Source organism: Octodon degus, unplaced genomic scaffold (genome assembly GCF_000260255.1).
Source record: "Octodon degus isolate 3935 unplaced genomic scaffold, OctDeg1.0 scaffold00084, whole genome shotgun sequence".
Lineage (NCBI taxonomy): Eukaryota > Metazoa > Chordata > Mammalia > Rodentia > Octodontidae > Octodon > Octodon degus.
The window spans coordinates 2585423-2605970 of NW_004524660.1; the positions used below are offsets into that span (position 1 = coordinate 2585423).

General features: G+C 46.9%; 2 protein-coding genes and 1 pseudogene across 2 annotated transcripts in view; 2 read left to right on the forward strand and 1 right to left on the reverse strand.

Moving 5' to 3' along the window:
- Window positions 1-20548, reverse strand: part of Kiaa1324 (KIAA1324 ortholog) — a 103755-nt gene that overhangs the window by 46932 nt on the left and 36275 nt on the right. The gene's annotated exons all lie outside the window — the stretch shown is intronic.
- LOC105742928 (serine/arginine-rich splicing factor 12-like) lies at window positions 15357-16522 on the forward strand. Its single transcript, XM_023721673.1, has 3 exons — window positions 15357-15604; window positions 15665-15986; window positions 16463-16522. The coding sequence occupies exons 1-3, from the start codon at window positions 15357-15359 to the stop codon at window positions 16520-16522; spliced, it is 630 nt and encodes a 209-aa protein (XP_023577441.1).
- Window positions 17746-20548, forward strand: part of LOC105742929 — a 25310-nt pseudogene continuing 22507 nt past the window's right edge.

The following is a 20548-nucleotide window of genomic DNA, read 5'->3' on the forward strand; positions in this document are numbered from 1 at the left end:
CAGCCCACCAGGGGGCGGGGCTGGCTGGCAGGTGTGCTGGGGGATTGAACCACAGTCCCTGTGCTTTGCCAAGCTTGTTTCAAGTAGGTGCTTTAGACCACTGAGCCATCTCTCCAGCCCAACATGTCTTTTTTAAATGATTATCAAAGTAATAGATTAGCAAGTACAGATTGGTGGTAATCTACAAATTAGATGTCAGAAAAATATTTGGTTGCTATCCTCTGTGGAAGGTAGAGAAGGTTTAAACTGGTGAGTTGGTGACAACGAGATACAGTCCACAATACCGGTGGTGGGAGGGCCACAAGGATCACAACAACGGTGGTGGGAGGGCCACAAGGACTTGGTTGATCTCTTTAGTGTGCTTGAAATAGGTTCGTTAGAAGTGATCGCCCCACCCATGACCATTACAGGGCACTCAGCTTCCCTGAGCCACAGTACCTGCCTCACAGGCAGAGCTGCTGTCCACAGTTGTCCAGGCTGTCCACCAGGGTGCCCAGCACAGAGTGCAGGCCAAGGGTGCAGGGTGCTTTGTGGTGGGGCTCAAGCTGCATAGGGAGGGTGATTTTCCCCTATGCATTAGAGTGGCTAGCAGGATAATGTGGGTGATTTAGGTTGAGCGCTTAGCCCAGCAGGATTTGCAATGAGGCAGGTGCTGTCATTATTTTTTCTTTTTCTTTTCGAGGTGCTAGGGATAGAAGCCAGCGCCTTGACATGCTGGGCAAGGAGGTTAGCGCTCCACCCCGAGCCGCACTCTCAGCCTGCATTTTACACTTTCACAGATGAGAGGACGGAGGAGGACTTGCGAGGTGAACTCACAGGTTCAGAGCCAGCCACCACTGGATCGCCAAGCCTGGACTGGCCCCTGCTCTCCAACCCGAGGTCTGTGTTTAAGGCTGCTGGGTTCTCATTAAGCTCAAAACGCGCGCACGCAGGCCGCAGGCCGTGCACCTGGCTCTCCAGCTGCTGGAAACTGCACCGAAAGCCAAGTGTTTCAACTGTTTTGCAAACAAAGCACTCAAGCCCCAAGCAGCATGGAATGGAAAGGCTGAAAAGCGTTCCCGCTGGAGGACCTACCCGTGGCAGACATCTGCGGGCTCAGACTGCCTTTCTCTACCTTCTCTGGTGACAGGGCCTCCCAGTGTTTCAGCTATACACAGTCTTGGGGGGATTGTCAGGAGCATGTCCTACGCTGGACTGAGCAGACATTCTTCCCGGAAGCGTGGGAGATGGGACCAGGGCACTAAGCCACAGCATAGAGGCCCGAGGTGGGCTGGAGCTGAGGGAGGGAACAGGAAAGTGGGGCTGCTGGGGGTCATCCCCTCTTCATGTCCCAGTTTGACGTGGTGCCTCCAAACCCAAATCCGCAGTAGTAATAAAAGGTTAGGCCAAGAGAAACGAGCCAGTCACAAGAGGACAAATACTCCATGAGTGCACGTGTATGAGGTAGCCAGATTCTGAGACATTAGGTAGAAGGGAGTTCCAGGGGTGGGGAAGAGAGACAGGAAGTCACAGTTCAGTAGTTTCAGCTTTGCAAGACTGAAAGAGCTCTGTAGATAAACGGTGCTGACCACAGCGGTAACCACGCCAGAGTACTTAGCCCTGGGGAAGCTGCTTCAGGTGGTAAATGTTACATTGTGTCTACTTTACTAGAATTTTTATTAAAAATTTTTTTTAAAGGTTATGAGAAATGCTCACCCTCTGAGTCACTGTTAGTGTTTCTGAAGTAGAAGCCTGATATCTGGTGGTCTAAGTTTAAGAATCCTATGTAACATTTAAAAAAAAATAGGAAAAATATATTTTCAAGTTTCAACCAATGGATTGACAGATAAAGAGTCCCAAGGCAGCAGTGGACAGCGGTGGAGCGAACATGTCCACCACGCGCCCTGTGGTGTGTGTGTTCCCTGACCTTGCGCATCTGTTAACAACTTTTTTTTTTTCTGGCACTGGGGATTGAACTCAGGGTCTTCATACTTGGCTACATATGTAAGCACTTTTAAATTTTCTTTTTTATTCTGAGGCAGGGTCTCACTAAGCTGCTAAATTGCCCAGGCGGGGCTCAAGTTGGCCACCTGTCCTCCTCAGCCCCCCAGAGTGCTGGCATGTGCCACCATGCCTGGTCACTGTCAACAGCTTTCAGAAGCATTTCCCTGCAGTTGTGCAAATAAATACTAAGTGCTAAAAACAAACAAAAAAAAATGTTTTCAATCATTCTGCTCTTCTGAGTTAAAACATTTAAACTCTGGAGGTGTTGTCTGTCAATCCCCTGGGACACGTCAGGTCCTCCACCTTCTGGGGCAGTGATGTCCCTTCTTTTCAGCTGAAGAGGTGTTTATGAGGGCTGCTGTATGCGAGCAGAGCCTTGCGCCTGCCAGAGCCCCACTGTCACAGGCGATCTGTGTGTGTGCAGTGGGGAGGAGGCAGACAGTAAGCACATACACGAAAAACCATAACTGCCACTGCTTGTTCTTGCTGCCCCTCCTTCTGCAGAGGCGGGTCCTGAGGTCTAAGGACTCTGGCAAAGACAGAAACACATGTCCCTGGTTCCAACTTGACATTTGACCTACACTATGAACTTTGAGCTACACTGTTTCTTGTCCTGATGTTGGTTTGGAAAGTATGATGAGCCATCCCTACAGACAGTGAGCTTTGCTGCTTAGAAACAACCTCTGCAACACCAAGCTGGGAAGATAAGAGACGGCTGGTGGGACCAGTCCAAGAGGCAAATGCTCGATGATCAGAGGACTGTGGTCTCCTATCCTGGCTGTCTTCCCACTAGGCTGTTCCCCAAGCCCCGGTGGTCTGGGGTGCTATACCAGGTGGCCCAGACTGGCTGCAGAATCAAAGGGTGATTCTGGATGACTCTCCACAAATGGGGCATCCTGAGATTAACACGAGTCTGCAAAGGTCCTCCAGGAAAAAGAGGGTAGTGGGTGACAGAGGACACACAGCCTGAGGGGCCACCCTGTCCCTCTGGGCTTTAGCCTCCTTATCTGCTAAACAAGAAAGTTGGACTTGGGCAATTTCTTACTGTCGAGATCCCTTCCAGTTTAAACACCTTAGTATTCTGTGCTGATCCAAGCACCGAAATCTGTCTTCCTTTCCTCTTTCTCATTTCCTCCAAAATAACGTAAGTTTGTTTTTAAAAATAATTATCAAGGTAACACATGGTAACTGTAGAAAAGATGAAAATGTAGACTAGAATAAAAAGAAAATTTAAATCTGCAAGAAAAAAGAAAAAGCCAGTGAGCAGCTATACCTATCCACTCCTTTTAAATTCCTCTCCTGCATTTACAAGCATTTATATTGGGGTGGACTTTTTGTAGGTTGCCGCGACAGCCCTAATCCTGCCCCACAAGCAGGTTGCCCGCCAGTGGCTTAGCGCCAGCTTCTTGTGTCACTAGGCAAGCCCTCTACCACCGAGCCACTTCCCCAGCCCTGTATGTGATGCGCTGGGGCTCTGGCTTAGTGGTTTGCGAGCATGCAAAGCACTGGGTTTGATCCCTTGCATCATAAATGAATCTGTAAATTCAAAGTGGAGATCACGGGAACTGTAGTTTTCTGATTTTTTGCCATTCAATTTTAGGTCACTAAAAGCACTTGCCAGACCTCTAATGATTATACCTTAGCTAAAAAAAAAAAAAAAAAAAAAAAAAAAAAAAAAAAAACCTATTCTGTTGTAGTGCATTGAGTGTGGTCCAATTTTTCCTTATTTTAAGTTGCACTGCAATGATACTTCCTATGTACCTCTGATTATTACTTTTGGATAGGTTCCCAGAAGTAGAATTACTAGGTTCAAAAAATCTGACTTGCTTTAAGACTCTTGGTCAGGGAGTGAGATTTATAGGAGAAAATAGGCATCCCCAGATTTTTTATTATGGTAAATTTCAAATCTGGCTATATTTCAAACTAAAATACTGCAGCGGGTTTCATGTACCTGGATTCAGTTCTTGCCAATTTCTGCCATTCTTGCTTCATTTACTCTACCCAGTTGCCATTGACTTCCACTTGTCCTGCTTAAGATTATTAATTTATATAGTTCTTACTTTTCAAGGTAAGCACTGCATACCTTGTTGTACAAATCTTAACTGTACAATTTTGATAAATTAATACACTTCAGTAAAACATGAACAGGGCTCAGAGTAGGTCCCCAGGCACTACTGGTGGGACAGGGAGCGATCACTCCTCTGTCTCTTGATACCCCCCCAGAGAGAATCCAGAACCAGGCAGGGATCCCCCGTTCTGGATCTTCACATTACACAGCTCTGACTGCAAAAGTCATGTCCGCCCCAGGGAACAGACCAATGTGCCTTGGGTTTGTCTTGGCTGGGATGGGACCCACCCAAGAAGCAGGTTCTTAAGTAAACTTTGGTTGTGACCAGAGCCAGCTTGAGACAAGAGGCCTTGGGGGTGGGGGAAGCCCCCGCCTGCTCTTCCCAGCCCGCGAGTACATCTCCCTTCTCTCATGGTCCCTAAAAAGCAGACCTTTCAGGAGAAAGTTAAAAAAGGGACAACTGCGCCGAGCTACTATGGACAAGGGGGATACAGCTGTTTCAGGAGCAAATGCTGCAGCGCTTAGAAAGCACCTGACCCCAAGTGGAGGAGATCCCATTCCTTAAACCCAGCTTAGCGGCAGCCTTTGTTCCTTCTGCCATCCTGAGAGAATTCTCTGCCGTCAGGAAGGACAGCCCTTCGCAGGGATGCAAGAGTGAGCTCCACACAGCACAGGCACGTGAAAAACTGCAGAGAAATGTCGGAATTTTCTGTATCAGTCCCCCAGATCAGACTTGCAAGCCAGCCCCGGTTGAATGATCTCCTCAGTTCTTCTGAGTCTTGTGCTGAGGTCCCCCAGCTCGGGTTTTGGGTGCACTGTCTGATTGAGGCTTTGGGGCACAGCGACCTGACCTGCCTTGTTCACTGTGAAGAGTAGAAAATTCCTATTGTGTCCAGCTGGTCAGACCGACGCCCGCTTCTCCCTGCCTCGCTCCTCCTTCCCAGCCTCTTAGGACTCAGACTCGAGTTATGTTTCCTGGGTTCTCCGCCTGGACATGCAGCTCCACGGCTCTGCTGCCTACATCTGTCCCATCCTCCAGTCTGCTGGAGGTCGTGCTCAAAACACATTCGGAGCTCTGCACTCCGGATTCTGTTTCTTTTCTCTGTCTTTTTCCTTTCTTCACTCTTTGAAAACTCACTCTCAAATATCCCAAGAAACTGGTCCCCAGTAGTCCATGGACCACTTTCCCAATAAAGCAGAATTTTTCCCTATAAAGCAGATTTTAGGTGTCTGCATTTTTCTGGGTAGCAGAGGCATAGTTTTCATTAGATTCTCCAAGGAGTCTATTATTTCCTCCTCCATTCACAGAAAAACATCCAAACCTGCTGTAATGGAGTAGTAGTTTAAATATTTTATTATTAAAATATTTTACAAAGCCTATCATCCAAATTATTCACCAAAGCTCAGACTTTAGAGAGCTACCTCCCTAGAAGGGGAGTACAGTTGTCCCTTTAATGGGATAACATTTTTAAAAATCTATGTTACTCATTATACTTCTAAAACTTTATTTCAACGGAAAGTTTCACATGCTGCAAAACTTAAGATGCCAAGTTTTTTGTTTGTTTGTTCACTTGTTTTTTTTAATTCCAGTACTATAGATTGAAACGAGGGCCTTTGCATTACATTCTCCAATCTTAATATTTTTAATTAAAAAATTTTTTTTCCTGTATTTTAGGGAAGAGTCTACAGGGTGTTCAGGGTCTCACTACTAGATCGGACTCATAGTGATTCTCCTGTTTACAGCCTCCCAAGTGCTGGGATTACAGGCATGCACTACCACACCCAGTCTCAACTGCTGTCTCAGCATGCCCCCGGGGCAGGGCGGGCACTGCAGACTTGAGGATCAAACCCCTGGCCCCTGCACCTGCTTGCAGGTGCTTTAATCCACTGAGCTATTTGGCTAGCCCTAATTTTAAAAATTTAACTTTTTTAAATTTTGAGTTGGGATCTCACTAAGTGACTAAATTGCCCAAGCTGAACTCAAACTTGCAGTCTTCCTGCCTCAGCTGCCAGGATTACAGGTGGGTGGCGCTGCACCTGGCTAGCAAAAAACAAGTTGCTAAAGGCAGAACTGCAGCCACCACCAAGGCAGATGCACAGTGTTAGGGATGCCTTTTGGCTTCAAGTGCCCCCATGCTGAGGCTTGTTCCTCTACCTGTAACACCTCCTTTCGCCATGGAAGGAACCAGGCAGAGCAGCAGCCGAAGCACCAGACCCGGGCAGGCCAGTCCCGGCTGCTCTCCGCACGCTGGGCACTGGTCCTAGGAGCCGACAGGAGGTTGGAGGCTCCCAGGCCTCAGGAGTCTGGGGAAACCCTGACAATGTCCCCCCCTCAGCCCTGCTGTATTCTCCCCTGGGTTTCCAGCTTTTTCTTTGAACAAACTCTGGCAGAGATGGCTTCCAGTCACCCAAGGACACGTCACCCATTGCCAACAAGGGGTCTCCACACCAACTGGAACAGTGTGTGCCACCATGTTCTGGGCCAGGCCAGGTCCAGCCCTTCCTGTCCAACCTGTCTGCCTGAAGCTGCCTGAGCCTTGGCCTGGAGGCTTCTGGGAGCCACTGGGCTGTCTAGTGAGGGAGCCAGCACTGTGTGCTGTGTGGTGCTAGCAGCCTCCGCAGGGACTGGGAGCCCTGATGCACCCGGATCTGGATGTAGACTGGCTGCGCCTTCGCCTTTGGCCCTGCAGAGCCCCTGGAGTACTGTCCGTTATCCCAGCCACCTTACCCTCCCTGTATACAAGCACAGTGGCTCCCTTTCATCCTACTGAACTATCCCTCAAATTCAGAATTATTTTTTCTTTTTTCCATGCCACTCAACACCTTCAAACATACTTATAGCTTGGTTATTCACCATATTTCTTTCTGTCCATCCCCAATCCAAGTTGGTCGTAAGCTCCATAAGAACACGGACCTCTGCTTTTGTCCTCAGCTGGAGCCCAGATGTCCGGAGCCCGACACAAGAGCTGTGCACAAGTACTTGTGAAAGGACTGAATGGCCACCGAAGAGGATGTGGCTCTAGACCAGCTCGAGGACTAGGAGGTGCCGGGGCTCGAGCCAAGAAGTCCGGACCCTACTCGTGTCCTGCCATCCTGCCTCACATCATTGCAGGCCCCTCATTAGATCCCACAACCTACAAATCAGGGATGTAACACGCTCCTGAAATGATGAAACAGGCCCCCCATGAGCTGGACGCGGTGGTGCAGCTTTGTGATCCTAGCGCTCGGGTGGCTGAGGCAGGAGGATCACTGCAGGTTCAAGACCAGCCTAAACTACATCGTGAGTTCAAGACCAGCTTGAACTACATTAGCATGACTCTGTCTTAAAAACAAAAAAACAAGACAAAAGAAATAGAACTCCCCCAAAAGACCTGGGCAACACAAATCTCTTAGGATGATTAGATTCTGTTCAGGAAACTGACTTATAAACTCTTATCTTCACACACACCAAAAAAAAGCCAGTTACCTTTACAACCGGCCTGAGGGCTTGTGCAGGTGCTCAGACACCCCCTCCTCTTTCTGGAGACAGGGTTGAGAGAAGGGAGGCCCTACTGACATTTCTGGCCCAAGCAGTGAACCTCAGCAGAGGCCACTGCCTCCCCGCTGGTGTTTGTGACCTGCCCCGACTCACACCCATCTCCAGTTCCCCTCTTCTCACCCTGGTGGAACGGCGCCTGCCCTTTCGCACCTCCCCGAAGCTAATCTACCCAAGACGCGAAGCCTGGCTGCTGACATTTATGGACTAGGAACTGCGGTTGGACCATCAGGTGCAGAGAGCCTTTTGGGATTGGTTGTAAATATCCCTAGGATTGAAAAGGCTTTGTCGCCAAGAGACAAAATGTCCCTGTATAAATTCCATCCCTTTCTGACAGGTGGAGTATGGTGCACACAGCTGCCTACAACGCAGGGGATTTGTGAGATAATATTTCACAAATGTGTTTTTCCCGCTTTTTAATGAGATCAAAATGTTCCACTAAATTGTTTTCACCTGAGCTTTTAATCATACAAGTCAGAACCAAGCCAGAGAGGGCTTGACCTATGCGAAATCCTCTAAGGACGCAGCCTGCCTGGCTATGTCAGCTGTTTGGAACGAAGAACTTGAGCCTGAAGGATGGACATCGGTCTTGGAGAAACAAAGGAAGACAGGGCGACTGTCACTCCATGGAAGCAGGTGGACCTGAGCGGCTGCCCCTTCACAGTCTCCTAGAATGCTGTTTCTCAAACTGCAGTCCGCAGACCACTAAACATTTCCTTGGTTTGTTTGTTTTGAGACAGGATTTTGCTATGTAGCTTAGGCTGACCTTGACCTCACTTATGGAGGTCAGATTGACCTCAAACTTACAGTAAGTCCTCCTGCCTCAGCTTTCCCACTGCTGGGATTGCAGGCATCTGCCACCATGCCCAGTTCCATATGTGTTTCCTGGAGTCCTCAAGTCCCCTAAATTTTTAAAAATAATACTTTTGTTTTAGGGTACTTTTAAATTCACTACAAAATTGAACAGAAGGTGGGAAGATTTCCCATATGTACCTCCTGCCCTGACACAAAGCACGCCTACTGCGCACACTCCCCCAGCACGGCACATTTTGGTTGATGAATCTGTACTGACACATCCTGATCGTCCAGCTTCCATTTTTTTTTTTTTTACTACATTAATTTTTTAAAGAGAATAAAGAATAGTAAACAGAAAAATTAGAAACAATACAGAATTTCACAAAACAAAATGTTAGGAATTCAACAATGGTTGTTATATTGCATATTGCTATCTTCAAGGAGAAAAGAAAGAAGGGAAAATATATATGTATATACACAGGATAGGTCGGGTAATTGTACTGTAGCTTCCAATGTTTACTCTGGGTATTACATATGTTGTGGGTTTAGAAAATGTATATGCTAGGGTTTTGGGGTTTTTTTGGGGGGGTTGTATTTAGGACAGGATCTACAGGATGTTCAGGGTCTCACTGTGTAGATTGGACTTGTAGTGATCCCCCCTGTTTACAGCCTCCCAAGTCCTGGGATTACGTGCATGTGCTACCACGCCCAGCCTCAATCACTGGCTCAGCACGCCCCTTGGGGCAGGGCTGGCACTGCAGGTCTGGGGACCAAACTCCCAGCCCCTGCATCTGCCTAAGTAGGCGCTTTAATCTGCTGAGCTATTTGGCCGGCCCTTGTGCTGGTAATCTTAATTGTCAACCTGACGAGATTAAGGTAACGGGTCAGGGAAGTGCTGTGTTCAGTAGTGATCAGTCCATGATGGTCACAGCTGGAGGTACTATTAGGACATGGGCCAGGTTAAGGCAGTGGAGCACCCGGAAGGTGCCTCTGGAGTCCACGCCTCCAGCCAGCGCTCTTCCTCCTCTGTGCTCCATTCCTCACTTACCACAGAGAGTGCAGTTTGCTCTACCGCACCTACCTGTTGTAACATTTTGCCTTGAGCAAAACAACTTTGCTTGCAGGAAAAGTTTGCCAGAGCAAACTGACCAGGGACTGCTACCTCTGAAACCAGAAGCCAAGTGACATCTCTTCTCCCTTCATTGTGGGTGCCAGGAATTTTGTCCCAGCGATGGGAAAGCTGACTAAATCATATAGAGTAGTTTAGCTGCTACAAAAATCTGGGCTCCATTTATTCTTTCTCTTCTCTTCGCCAACCCCTAGCACCAGCTGATCCTTGTCTTGTGTCTGTAGTTTTGCCTTTTTCAGAATGTCATTCAGTTGGAACCATGCAGTATATAGTCTTCAGACTGGCTTCTTTCACTGAGTAAATGAATTTGAGTTGTTTTCACATCTTTTTATAGCTGGATAGCTCATTTGGTAATCATCTGATTTATTTATTTATTTATTTATTTTTTTTGTGGAACCAGGGATTGAACTCAGGCCCTTGTGCTTCACAGGGAAGCGCTTATTCTACTAAGCCATCTCCCTGGCTCCTTGATCTTATTTTTAAACACTGATTTAGTGCTGAGGGTATAATTCAGTGGTACAGTGCTTGCCTACCACACAAAAGGTTCCAGGCTTAATTCCAGGCACCAAAATAAATATGGATGTATCTGAGCCAATTTCACACTCCTGTAATCCTGTAATCTCAGCACTGGAGAGGCTGAGGCAGGAAGACTGCTGTGAGTTTAAGGCTAACCTGGGCTACCTAGTGAGTTGAGGGCCAGACTGAACTGATGAAGTGCACTGTGAGACCTTGTCTCAAAAAACAGAAAAATCTTTACATAACCACCACCCTCCCTCAAGAACAGCCACAAGATTGCTACTGCATTTGTGTTGAGATCCGCTGCCTCACCTCGAAAGGCTGCAAATTCTTTCACAGTCTTCCCTTTAAGTGCAGGAGTGGAGTGCCCCCAGCCTTGAACCTGTGCAGGCATGTGACTAATTAAATCAAAGGCAAAAGATATTAGAAGTGACACCATGTGACTTCCAGGGCTAAGCTGTAAAGAGCCAAGAGGTTTTCCACACCAAGGTGTATCTACACTTGGAATTTTTTTTTTTTGTTTGTTTTGTTTTATTTTGTTTTTCTATTTAGTTTGGGACAATTTTTTAATCCAATGATTATTTTTTATTTTATTTGATACAGGGTCTCCCTACACAGTTTGGACTTGTAGTGATCCTCCTGTTTCAGCCTCCCTAGTGTGGGGATTACAGGTGTGTGCCACCATGCCCAGTTCCAGGACCAGCACAACATGCAGTACAAGGGATCAAACTTGGGACCTTGAGCTTGCCGGGCAGGTGCTTACGTCGCCAAGCTACCTCCCCGGCCCAACCCAATGATTCTTGTACTTAAACCTTTCTTAGGCATTTTGAATATTGTCTTTGTCCTATTTTTCTATTTTCTTTTTCCAAATCGCATTAAATTTCTGAACAGAAGTAGTTTTTAGCATCTTCTAGCATATGTGCTCTCTAGAAATCTCACCATGTTTTCTTTTCTGGAGCTCCTAAGTTGGCCCATTTTCTCTGCTACATTCTGAACAGTTTCTGTACATTTTTTTCCCTGCTTTTATTATCCGTTCATCTGTCAAATCTGTAATTCAGCTTAATATTAAATTTTAAATTTCAGTGACTATTGTTTTCATCCGTGTTTGCTGCTGTAACACTGTACCCAAGGCTGTCTATAAAGAAAATAAAAAGTTACTTCCCCTCGGCTTCTTACCTAGCTACTTCCCCTCGGCTTCTTACCTAGTTACTTCGGGCTTCAGGGCGTATCCGTATTGCAGAGCACGTCAGAACTTAATTCCTTTTTTTTTTTTTTTTTCAGTAGTGGGGATTGAACTCAGGACCTTGTGCTTGCCAGGGAAGCACCTATTTACTGAGCTAGCTCCCCAGCCCTTAACTCCTTCTAAAGGCTGAATAGTGCGTCACTGTACGGAGGACGTGCTGCATTCTACACATCCGTTCAGTGGCCATGAGCACGCAATTCTTTCTGCCTTTGGCTACTATGAATAACGGCGCATGAGCAGTCGGGTACAAGGTTTTGTCTTCTTTTCTCTCCTGAGACTGGTAACTTTAGGCTTCACTTTTTGAGGAATTGCCAAGCTGTTATCCAGGAGCTGTATCATTCTACAGTCCCATAAGCAATGTATAAAGCTCCAAATCTCTTCATAGTCTCCCCTCAGCTTACCATTATCTGTCTTTACAGATACATTCAGGTGGGCTTCATCTTCTAAACGTATGCTCCGTGTCGCCCTGACAGCATCCTGCCTGCCAGGACTGCGTCCGGCGATGGCTGACGTACACCTGTACCTCTGTGTGCAGCTCTTCTCAGCTCTTGCGGAGTGATGTGCGAGCTTAAAGCTGGCCCTGATGAGACTGCGCACTCCATGGAATCGGCGAGCTGCGGGAGCCAGAGCCTCCGTCCCCTCCAGAGAGAGCCCGCTCGCCAACCTGGCGGCACATTGCCAACAGTACTCATTCACTCCAAACTCCTGATCTTTCTTTGGTTGCTCTTTTCTTCAACTTCTACCTACACGTTTTCTATCCAGTTAAAATCCTAGAGGCCGAGGATATGGCGCAGTGGTGCAGTGCCTGCCTGGCAAACTCAAGGGCCTGAGTTCGATTCCTAGGACCCCTCCCACCCAAAATCTAGTCTTGGATGTGCTCACCTTTGGTAATATGCCCATCCCGATAACCTGTGCATAGAGGAGGCCTTTCTGTCTTCTGGAGTCTTCCCCAGCTTCTTCACTATTCTGAAATTTTCATTTTAGAGGTCTTTAAGATTGATTCCTAGGTACTGTATTTTGTTTGAAGCTATTGTGAATGGAATTGTCTCCCTGAGTTTTTTCTCAGCTAGCTTATTACCAGTGTAGAGTAAATGTGTTGATTTTTAATATTAACATCCTGCTACAATGCTGAATTTATCAGTTCTAAAAGTCTTTTTATAGTTTTTAGCATGTTCTAGGCTTACAATCATACCACCTGTAAACAAGGATAATTTTATTTCTCCATTTCTACCTTTATCGATTTTACTTTTTTGTCTTGATAATTGCACTAAAATTTCAAGAATTACGTTGAATAAGAGTGGTAAGAGTAAAAAAAAAAACAGAGTGGTGAGAGTAGAGGTGTATGGACTGAAAGCAATACCCTTCGAAATACCAATGACATTCTGCATAGAGTTAGAAAAAACAATGTTCAAATTCATATAGAAACACAAAAGACACATAATAGCTAAAGTAATCCCAAGCAAAAGGAACAAAGCTAAAGGCAACATAATAGCTAATTTTAAGTTACACAACAAAACCATAATAACAAAAATAGTGTGGCATAAAAATAAACACGTAGACCAATATAGAACAGAATAGAGGACACAGAAATAAATCCATGCAACTACTGCCATGATTGATTCTGGACAAAGGAGCCAAAAATATATGCTGGAGAAAAGACAGCCTGCTCAACAAATATTAGACTTCGCTTGTAGAAGATTGAAATGAGATCCCTATCTGTCACTCTATACAAAATCTAAATAGACCTAAGACCTAGGAATAAGACCTGAAACTGTGAGGGAGCTGGGGAGATAGCTGAGACTAAGCGCCTGCCTGGCAAGTACAAGGTCCCGAGTTCAATCCCCAGTACTGCACACCATGCCAGTCCCTGGAACACACACCTGTAATCCCAGCTCTAGGGAGGCTGAGACAGGAGGATCACTATGAGTCCAAGCTGTGTAGCAGGACCCTGTACCAAATAAATAAATACTTAAAAAAAATCTGAAACTGTGAAGTGCCCCAAAGAAAATGTAGGAGAAACCCTTGAAGCCATAGGCATAGGCAAGTCTTCCTGAGTAGGACTATAACAGCACAGAAAATCAACAAGTGGAACTACATCAAGGTAAAAAGTTTCTGCATAGCAAGGGAAACAGCTAATAGAGGGAAGTGAAATTCTTATCAACTATTCTTCCAACAGAGGATTAATATCTAGAACATAAAGAACTAAAAACAAAAAACAAAAAAATCAAGTAGTCCAACCAATAAATGGCAAGTGAATTGAATAGACACTTCTCAAAAGAAGTACAAATGGGCAATGAGTATATGAAAAAAATAAAAGTTCAACATCTTCCGTCATGGGACCGGGGAGATGGCTGAGTAGACTAAGCGCTTCCCTGGCAAGCACAACGGCCTGAGTTCAACCCCCAGTTCCAAACAAAATAAAAAAAAATCTTCAGTCATTAGGAAAGTGCAAATCAGTGAAATTCAGTGTCACCTCAGTCAGCGTGGCTATCACCAAGAATACAAAAAACCCTACATGCTGGCAAGCACTCAGGGGCAGTGGGCCTCCTACACCACACGTAGGAATGTAAATCAGCCCGGCTGCTGTGGAAATCAGTACGGAGCTTCCTCAAAAAACAAAAGTCCTAAAAATGCAGCTGCCATTTGGTCATGCTATGCCACTCCTTGGTAGAGACGCAAAGCAATCAAAGGCAACGTGCTGTAGGGCTCCCTGCACACTCCTGTCTGTTGCAACACAATTCACAGTAGCTAAGACAGAGAACCAGCCACACTGCCCATCAATGGATAGATGAATGGGCAAGGAAAACGTGGTATGCATATGTAACGGAGTATTATTTAGCCAAAAAGAACAAAATTCTGTCATCTGTAGGAATGGATGGATCTGGAGACCATCACGTTGAGCTAAGAAAGTCAGATTCAGACAGACAAGCATCATGTGTTCTCCCTAATACGTGGATTCCAAAAAAGATGACCAGAAAGCAGAAGGGAGACGGTTATTAGACAAGAGGAGGGGACTAAGGAAGGGCTGCAGGGGCTGTCAGGGTGGGTAATGGGGTAGATATGAGCAAAATGTATTATACACATTGAAAGCCCCAAATGTGAGGATAGGGGAAAGGGAGGGGTAGGGGAGTAATGGGGAGGTGAATATGATCAGAGTATGTTATGTGCATGTATGAATGAAATCCCTTCATCTGTATAGCCAATAAAGAGTAAAACTAGGCCAGACATGGTGGCGTACACCTGTAATCCCAGTACCTGGGAGGCTGAGGCAGGATGATCCTTGCAGCTTGGGCTACCGAGTGAGCTGAAAGCCAGCCTGAACTGCAGAGCAAGACCTCCCTCAAAAAAAAGACAAAATGAGAAAGAAAGAAAGAAAGAAAGAAAGAAAGAAAGAAAGAAAGAAAGAAAGAAATTAAGCAAAAATAAAGAGGGCGGCTAGCGAGCGAGCGAGCGGGCCCCGAGGGTCGTAGGGAGCTGCCATGTCTCGCTACACGAGGCCCCCCAACACCTCCCTGTTCGTCAGGAACATCGCGGACGCCACCAGAAAATCTAAAGCAGTCCACAGTAGCTGGCAAGCGCCCCCCAGTTTGAACCAACTTGTTAGCTAGAATGCAAGCATTGGGGCTGGTGAGATGGCTCAGTGGTCTAAAGCACCTACTTAAAACAAGCTAAGCTAAGCTAAGCAAAGTACAGGGACCGCGGTTCAATCCCCCAGCACCACATACCAGCCAGCCCCGACCCCTGGTGGGCTGAGCTGGCCACACACACAGTAAATAAATAAATAAATAAATAAAGAAATAAAGAATGCAAGCATAACCCAAGCAGGCGAGACAAAAAGCACCTAAAGTTCAAGCATGAAGGAGTAAAGAGGGAGGGTGGACACAGATATAAAGACCTGGAATAGGGGAAGTCTTTATCAAGCAAAAGACAAAGCCAACTTTGAGACTTCAGCTTTCCTACATTTACTCAGAGTTCCAGAGTCAAAGCCAAGTCTGATTTTGTTGGTTCTGCATCTCTTATAAAGTCCATCTTGCAAGTCTTAAAGAGTAAAGGTCAAGGTTCTAGATCAAGTGACATTGAGATAGTCATGTTCGAAGATGTTCGAGATGCTGAAGATGCTCTTTATAACCTCAATAGAAAGTGGGTATGTGACCATCAGATTGAAATACAGTTTGCACAAGATGATCGCAAAACACCAGGCCAAATGAAATCAAAAGAACGTCATCCTTGTTCTCCAGCCGATCACAGTAGATCAAGAAGCCCTACTCAAAGGAGAACTCGAAGTAGAAGTTCTTCATGGGGAAGAAACAGGAGGCGTTCAGATAGCCTTAAAGAGTCTCGACACAGGCGATTCTCTTATAGCCAGTCTAAATCTCGTTCCAAGTCACTCCCAAGGCGGTCTACCTCAGCACGGCAGTCAAGAACTCCAAGAAGGAATTCAGGTTCTAGAGGACGGTCAAGGTCCAAGTCCTTACAGAAAAGGTCCAAGTCAATAGGAGAATCACAATCAAGTTCACCTCAAAAGCAGACTAGCTCAGGAGCAAAATCAAGATCACATGGAAGACATTCTGACTCCATAGCAAGATCCCCCTGTAAGTCTCCCAAAAGGTATACCAATTCTGAAACTAAAGCACAAACAGCAAAACATTCTCATTTTCGGTCACATTCCAGATTTCGGAATTATCGTCATAAAAAACAGTTGGTGAAAAACAAAAGAGTACCACATAGTCTTTAATATAAGTTATTATATCTCATGTTAAATAAAAACTCTTCAAGGCTTACAAAAAAAAAAAAAAAAAGATCCGACACTTTGCTAAAGATCAATTCACTTCCCTTATACAAAGCTACTTCCATAGTTCCAGCTGATGATCTTCGGTTTGTATCTTGTATGTCGCCCTTAATCTTGAGCTCCAGCTCCTTATCTCTACCTACTCATGTGGGGATTTCACAGATACATTGGATCCAAGATTTAAAATACAGTGAAAATACAGTTCTCAGAGCCAGGGGCGTTGGGACCCAGGAGGGTCAGACAGGAGATTGTCGAGTTGGAGGCCAGCCTGGACTACCTATCAAGACACTGTCTCAAAGGACAAACAAAGCACAAAATATTCTTAGGCTGGGAAGGTGGCTCGCTGATACAGCAGCTTCCTAGCAGGTGTGAGGCCTTCGGTTCAGGCCCTCCTGCTGTTCCAGGTCTCCGATGAGGAAAGAATTGCCCAGCGCACCCCAGCAGCAAGCAGTGAGGGTTACTGAGGATCAGGGAAGGTGTGCTGGGGCCGGCCTGCTAACAAAGGTGTAACACAGACCAAGCAGGGCCCAGGCGACAGAAAAGCACTGTACACCGGTCAAAGGTGGCAGCAGCAACTGGAAGGGGCAGGTAACTCCGGCTTTTAGAATTTAAAGGCCAGGGGCCTCCGCTTTGTGGTGCCGCCCGCTGAGTGTCCCCTGGTGCCAGTGCTCTGGCACCTCGGCACGGTGATCTCCTAGGCCAATGGTGATGAGACCGTGCTGGGCTGTCTTTGTCTCACTTGGTAGCTCAGGGTGGCCCTGAACCCCCATGTAGTCCAGGTTGGCCTCAAACTTGCAGAGGCGTCCTCCTGCCTCAGCCCCCAGCGCTGGAATTACAAGCTCATACGGCTGTGCTGGGTGCACTGTTAGGGTCGGGGCTAGGGTTAGGATTCTTCTAGGTGTTTCCGAGTAATATTTACCTTTCATTATCTTTATCTTCTAAAAGATGAAGTTAATTTATATTAGAATGTACATTTACATTAGAATGATAACTCATGTTTATGCATTTGAACTGTTTAAATAAACACTTCATGTATTTTTTTAAAACAGTAAATTATAGGATTTTTTTTTTTTTTTTAAGCTGGCTCAGGCTGTCTTAGGGGCGGGTCTGGTAAGGCAGGGGGAGCTGGGCATCGAACCGCCGTCCTTTGCCCCTGACTGATTTTGCCCAAGCAGGTGCTTTAGACAACCGAGCTATCCCGCCAGCCCCAACACTTCATACATTCTAAACACGTTAAAATATAAAACAGCCGTCACAGCGTTGTCCTTCTGTGCTCAGCGCGGCAAGCCGGGAGCCAGGCATGCACCCTGCCACCGCTCTCCGGGGCTCACGCAGGTCCCCGAGGCCTGGCTCCTGCCCCTGAGACACCCCCTGATCAGCCCAGCTCTCCAAGCCGCCCAGCGCTGCCACCTCCCGTCCAGATGGGCCTCCCCGCCCCACTCCTGTCCCCTCCCGAGCTCCGGGGGCTCCTTGGCTCCGAGCCAGCCTGTGGGCCCCGCCCCGGAAGTGCTCCCCTGGAATGCACAGCAGGCGCCCCAAGCTGTCCGAGGTGGGCCCAGCGCTCCTCCCTGCCCTCTCGGCCCTCCGCAGCCTCTTCTCCCTGCGGCCCATGAGTTCATGACGCTGCCAGGTCCCTCAGAGCCCTTCCACTAAAAATGTTCCCTGGGTGGTTGGTGAGGAGACAGAAATGGGACGGAGCGGTTTGGCACGCAGAGCCCGCATCCGCATCCGCATCCGCATCCGCAGCTGCAGAGACCGCGTCGCTCCACCTCAAGGAGTGCCGTTCATGGGACGGTTTACCCGCACTCTCCTAGAGCCTGTCTCAAAAGACAGATGTATGTCACAAAATAAAAATGCTATAAATATATCCAAACCTAATGCCGGGCTGGGGAGCTAGCTCAGCGGCATAAGTGCCTGTCTGGCAAGCACTAGGTCCGGAGTTCAATCCCTGGTATTGGGGGGAAAAATCAGAAGCCATGACACCTGACAGGAAGACAACATGCTTAAGCCAGGCATGGTGGCGCATACTTGTAATCCCTCGTATTTTTAAATTGATTTCCATATGGATGAATCATGTGTTCCAAAAAATGTTTTGTTGGGTTTAATTATTATAATTTATTTGATACAGGATCTCTCTACGCAGCTCAGACTCATAGTGATCCTCCCGTCTCAGCCTCCCCAGCACTGGGATTACAGGTGTGCACCACCATGCCCAGTCTCAGTGGCCCACAAAGAGCACCCAGGGTTCCAGGGCTAGCACAGCATATGATACCGGGGATCGAACCTGGGTCTTTGCACTTGTCAGGCAGGTGCTTAGACTGCTAAGCAATTTTCCCAGTCTTTTTTTTTTTTTTGTGTGTGTGTGTGTGTGTGTGTGCATGTGTGTGTGTGTGAGGGGGGTCTTTTTGAGACAGGGTCTTGCTATGCAGCTCAGGCTGGCCTAGAGCTCACTTTGTAGCCCAGGCTGGTCTTAAACCCGCAATGATCCTCCTGCCTCAGCCTCCCAAGTGCTGGGATTACAAATGTGCACCATAATGCTCAGCTAAAAAATGGTTTTTAAGTGTTTTTAATTGAGTGATTTTTTTTTTAATCATGTCTCCCTTAGAAGATTCTTTAGCAGGACTTCGAAGCTGGGGCTATGAGGAGAGGGCTGAGTCGGCACGTTCCCACCCCAGGCAGCAGCTGCATGGAGCGGCCATTACCGCGTGTTTCTCAGGAACTCTGACTCACAGGAAAAGGTCCTCTAGGAGAATAAAAGATGAAAATGGAAACAAAACTTTCACAAATGAGGGGGTTGAAGGAATGGGAAAGGATAAAGGAAGGGGAAGAGAATGGAAAAAAGAAAAAAGAAAAATTAAGATATATTATGGGGCCGGCCAGATAGCTCAGCAGACTAAAGTGCCTGCTTAGGCAGAATGCAGCGGCCAGGGTTCGATCCCCACCATGTCCTGCTGGCCCAGCCGCTGGGGCGCACTGAGACAGTGAGGTGGCGCGCCTGTAATCCCAGCACTTGGGAGGCTGAAAACAGTAGAATCACTATGAGTCCGATCTGTGTAGTGAGACCCTGTAGATCCTGTACCAAATACATAAAATATATATATATATATTATATACAGGTACAAGTTCCCTGGGATCAACATAATATGTATGACAAATATGTACTAATAAAAAAAAGTAAAGTTAAAAAATTCCTATTTAAAAGGGAAGTTGGAAAACCAGAAAGTCCTAGGCAGCTGCTGGAGGGAGGGTGACCAAAACGGCTTCTCGCGATACTTTGGAGCTCTATCTGTGCTTCGCAGTGGGGTCTTGTCAGCTACGGTGCATCTGTGGTGAATGATTGGTCTCAGCCAGAGAGGCCGAAAGGACACCTGGACAGGAGCCTCTTTGTCCTATGAGACAGACAATGCACTGCTGACTGGGGTAGCTGTCGGGGTCCACACTGGCTTTGAAAAGAAGTTCAGAATTAAAGCCACAGCCCACCCTCTGGAACAGCCCCTCACGCTCTGCAGCAGCCCACCACCCACTGTAACGAGCTGAGATTCTGGCCCGGCCCTCTACGGTCACTGGAGAACAGAAGGGTCGTCTGTAAGGTGGCAGACCTAGTTGGAGTGCCTTTGGACACCCAAATCCCAAAGCAAGCAGAAGCCCCCTGTTTAAGCAGGTCCAACCACAGCCTGGGGCCAAGATCCGGAAGCAAGAGTGGGCAGGTAGCTCAGAACAGACTGCTGTCTGTGGAGCAAAGTTCTGTGTCACCAGAGTCCGGCCATTGTTCCCTAAAGTGAGGGTGTAGGCTTTCTGTGCCCTAACTTGGCCTTGATTCTACCAATAGTTAAGAAACTAGAAAAGGATAAAATTTTTCTCATGTCTCATTACTCAAACAATTTTTAATTAAATATTTAAAAAAATTGTATCGCCTTGCTTTATTACTTACCCCTACAGAGAGACACGGGCTTACAATTGGTCCTCTAAGTAAAAACATCACAAGCAGACACTGGTCCTGGCCCTGCAGCGTGCCCTCGCCCCCTCCACGCCACCAGTCCCACCTGCAGCCCCTTGCGCAGGCCTCCACTCTGCCGGCCCTGAAGGTTCTAGAAGCGCAGCCTCCATCCTCCACAGCACTCGGGCAGCAGTGACTCTGCGTGACCTCGCTGTGTCTTACCTGTCAGTCCTCCTGGTCCCCACTAAGTGGCAATTTCTTTGACTACTACATCTGTCTGATAATCCCTGAATGTCTGACTATGCTTCACCTGCAACAGACGTTCCATGGATAATTGGAAGTGTTTCATATGGTTTTAGAATTAAAGTAAGATCTGCTCAGCCACCCTCTGGCCCCATGAAGACTGGCTTGGTAGACTGACAGATGGTTACAGATGTTGCTTAATTGAGAGATTAAAATATGTAGTAGGCTAGGGACGTGGCACTTCTGCCAGCGTGCATAAAACTTGAGTTCAATCCCCAGCATCAAATAATAAATTACCATCATTCTCTTA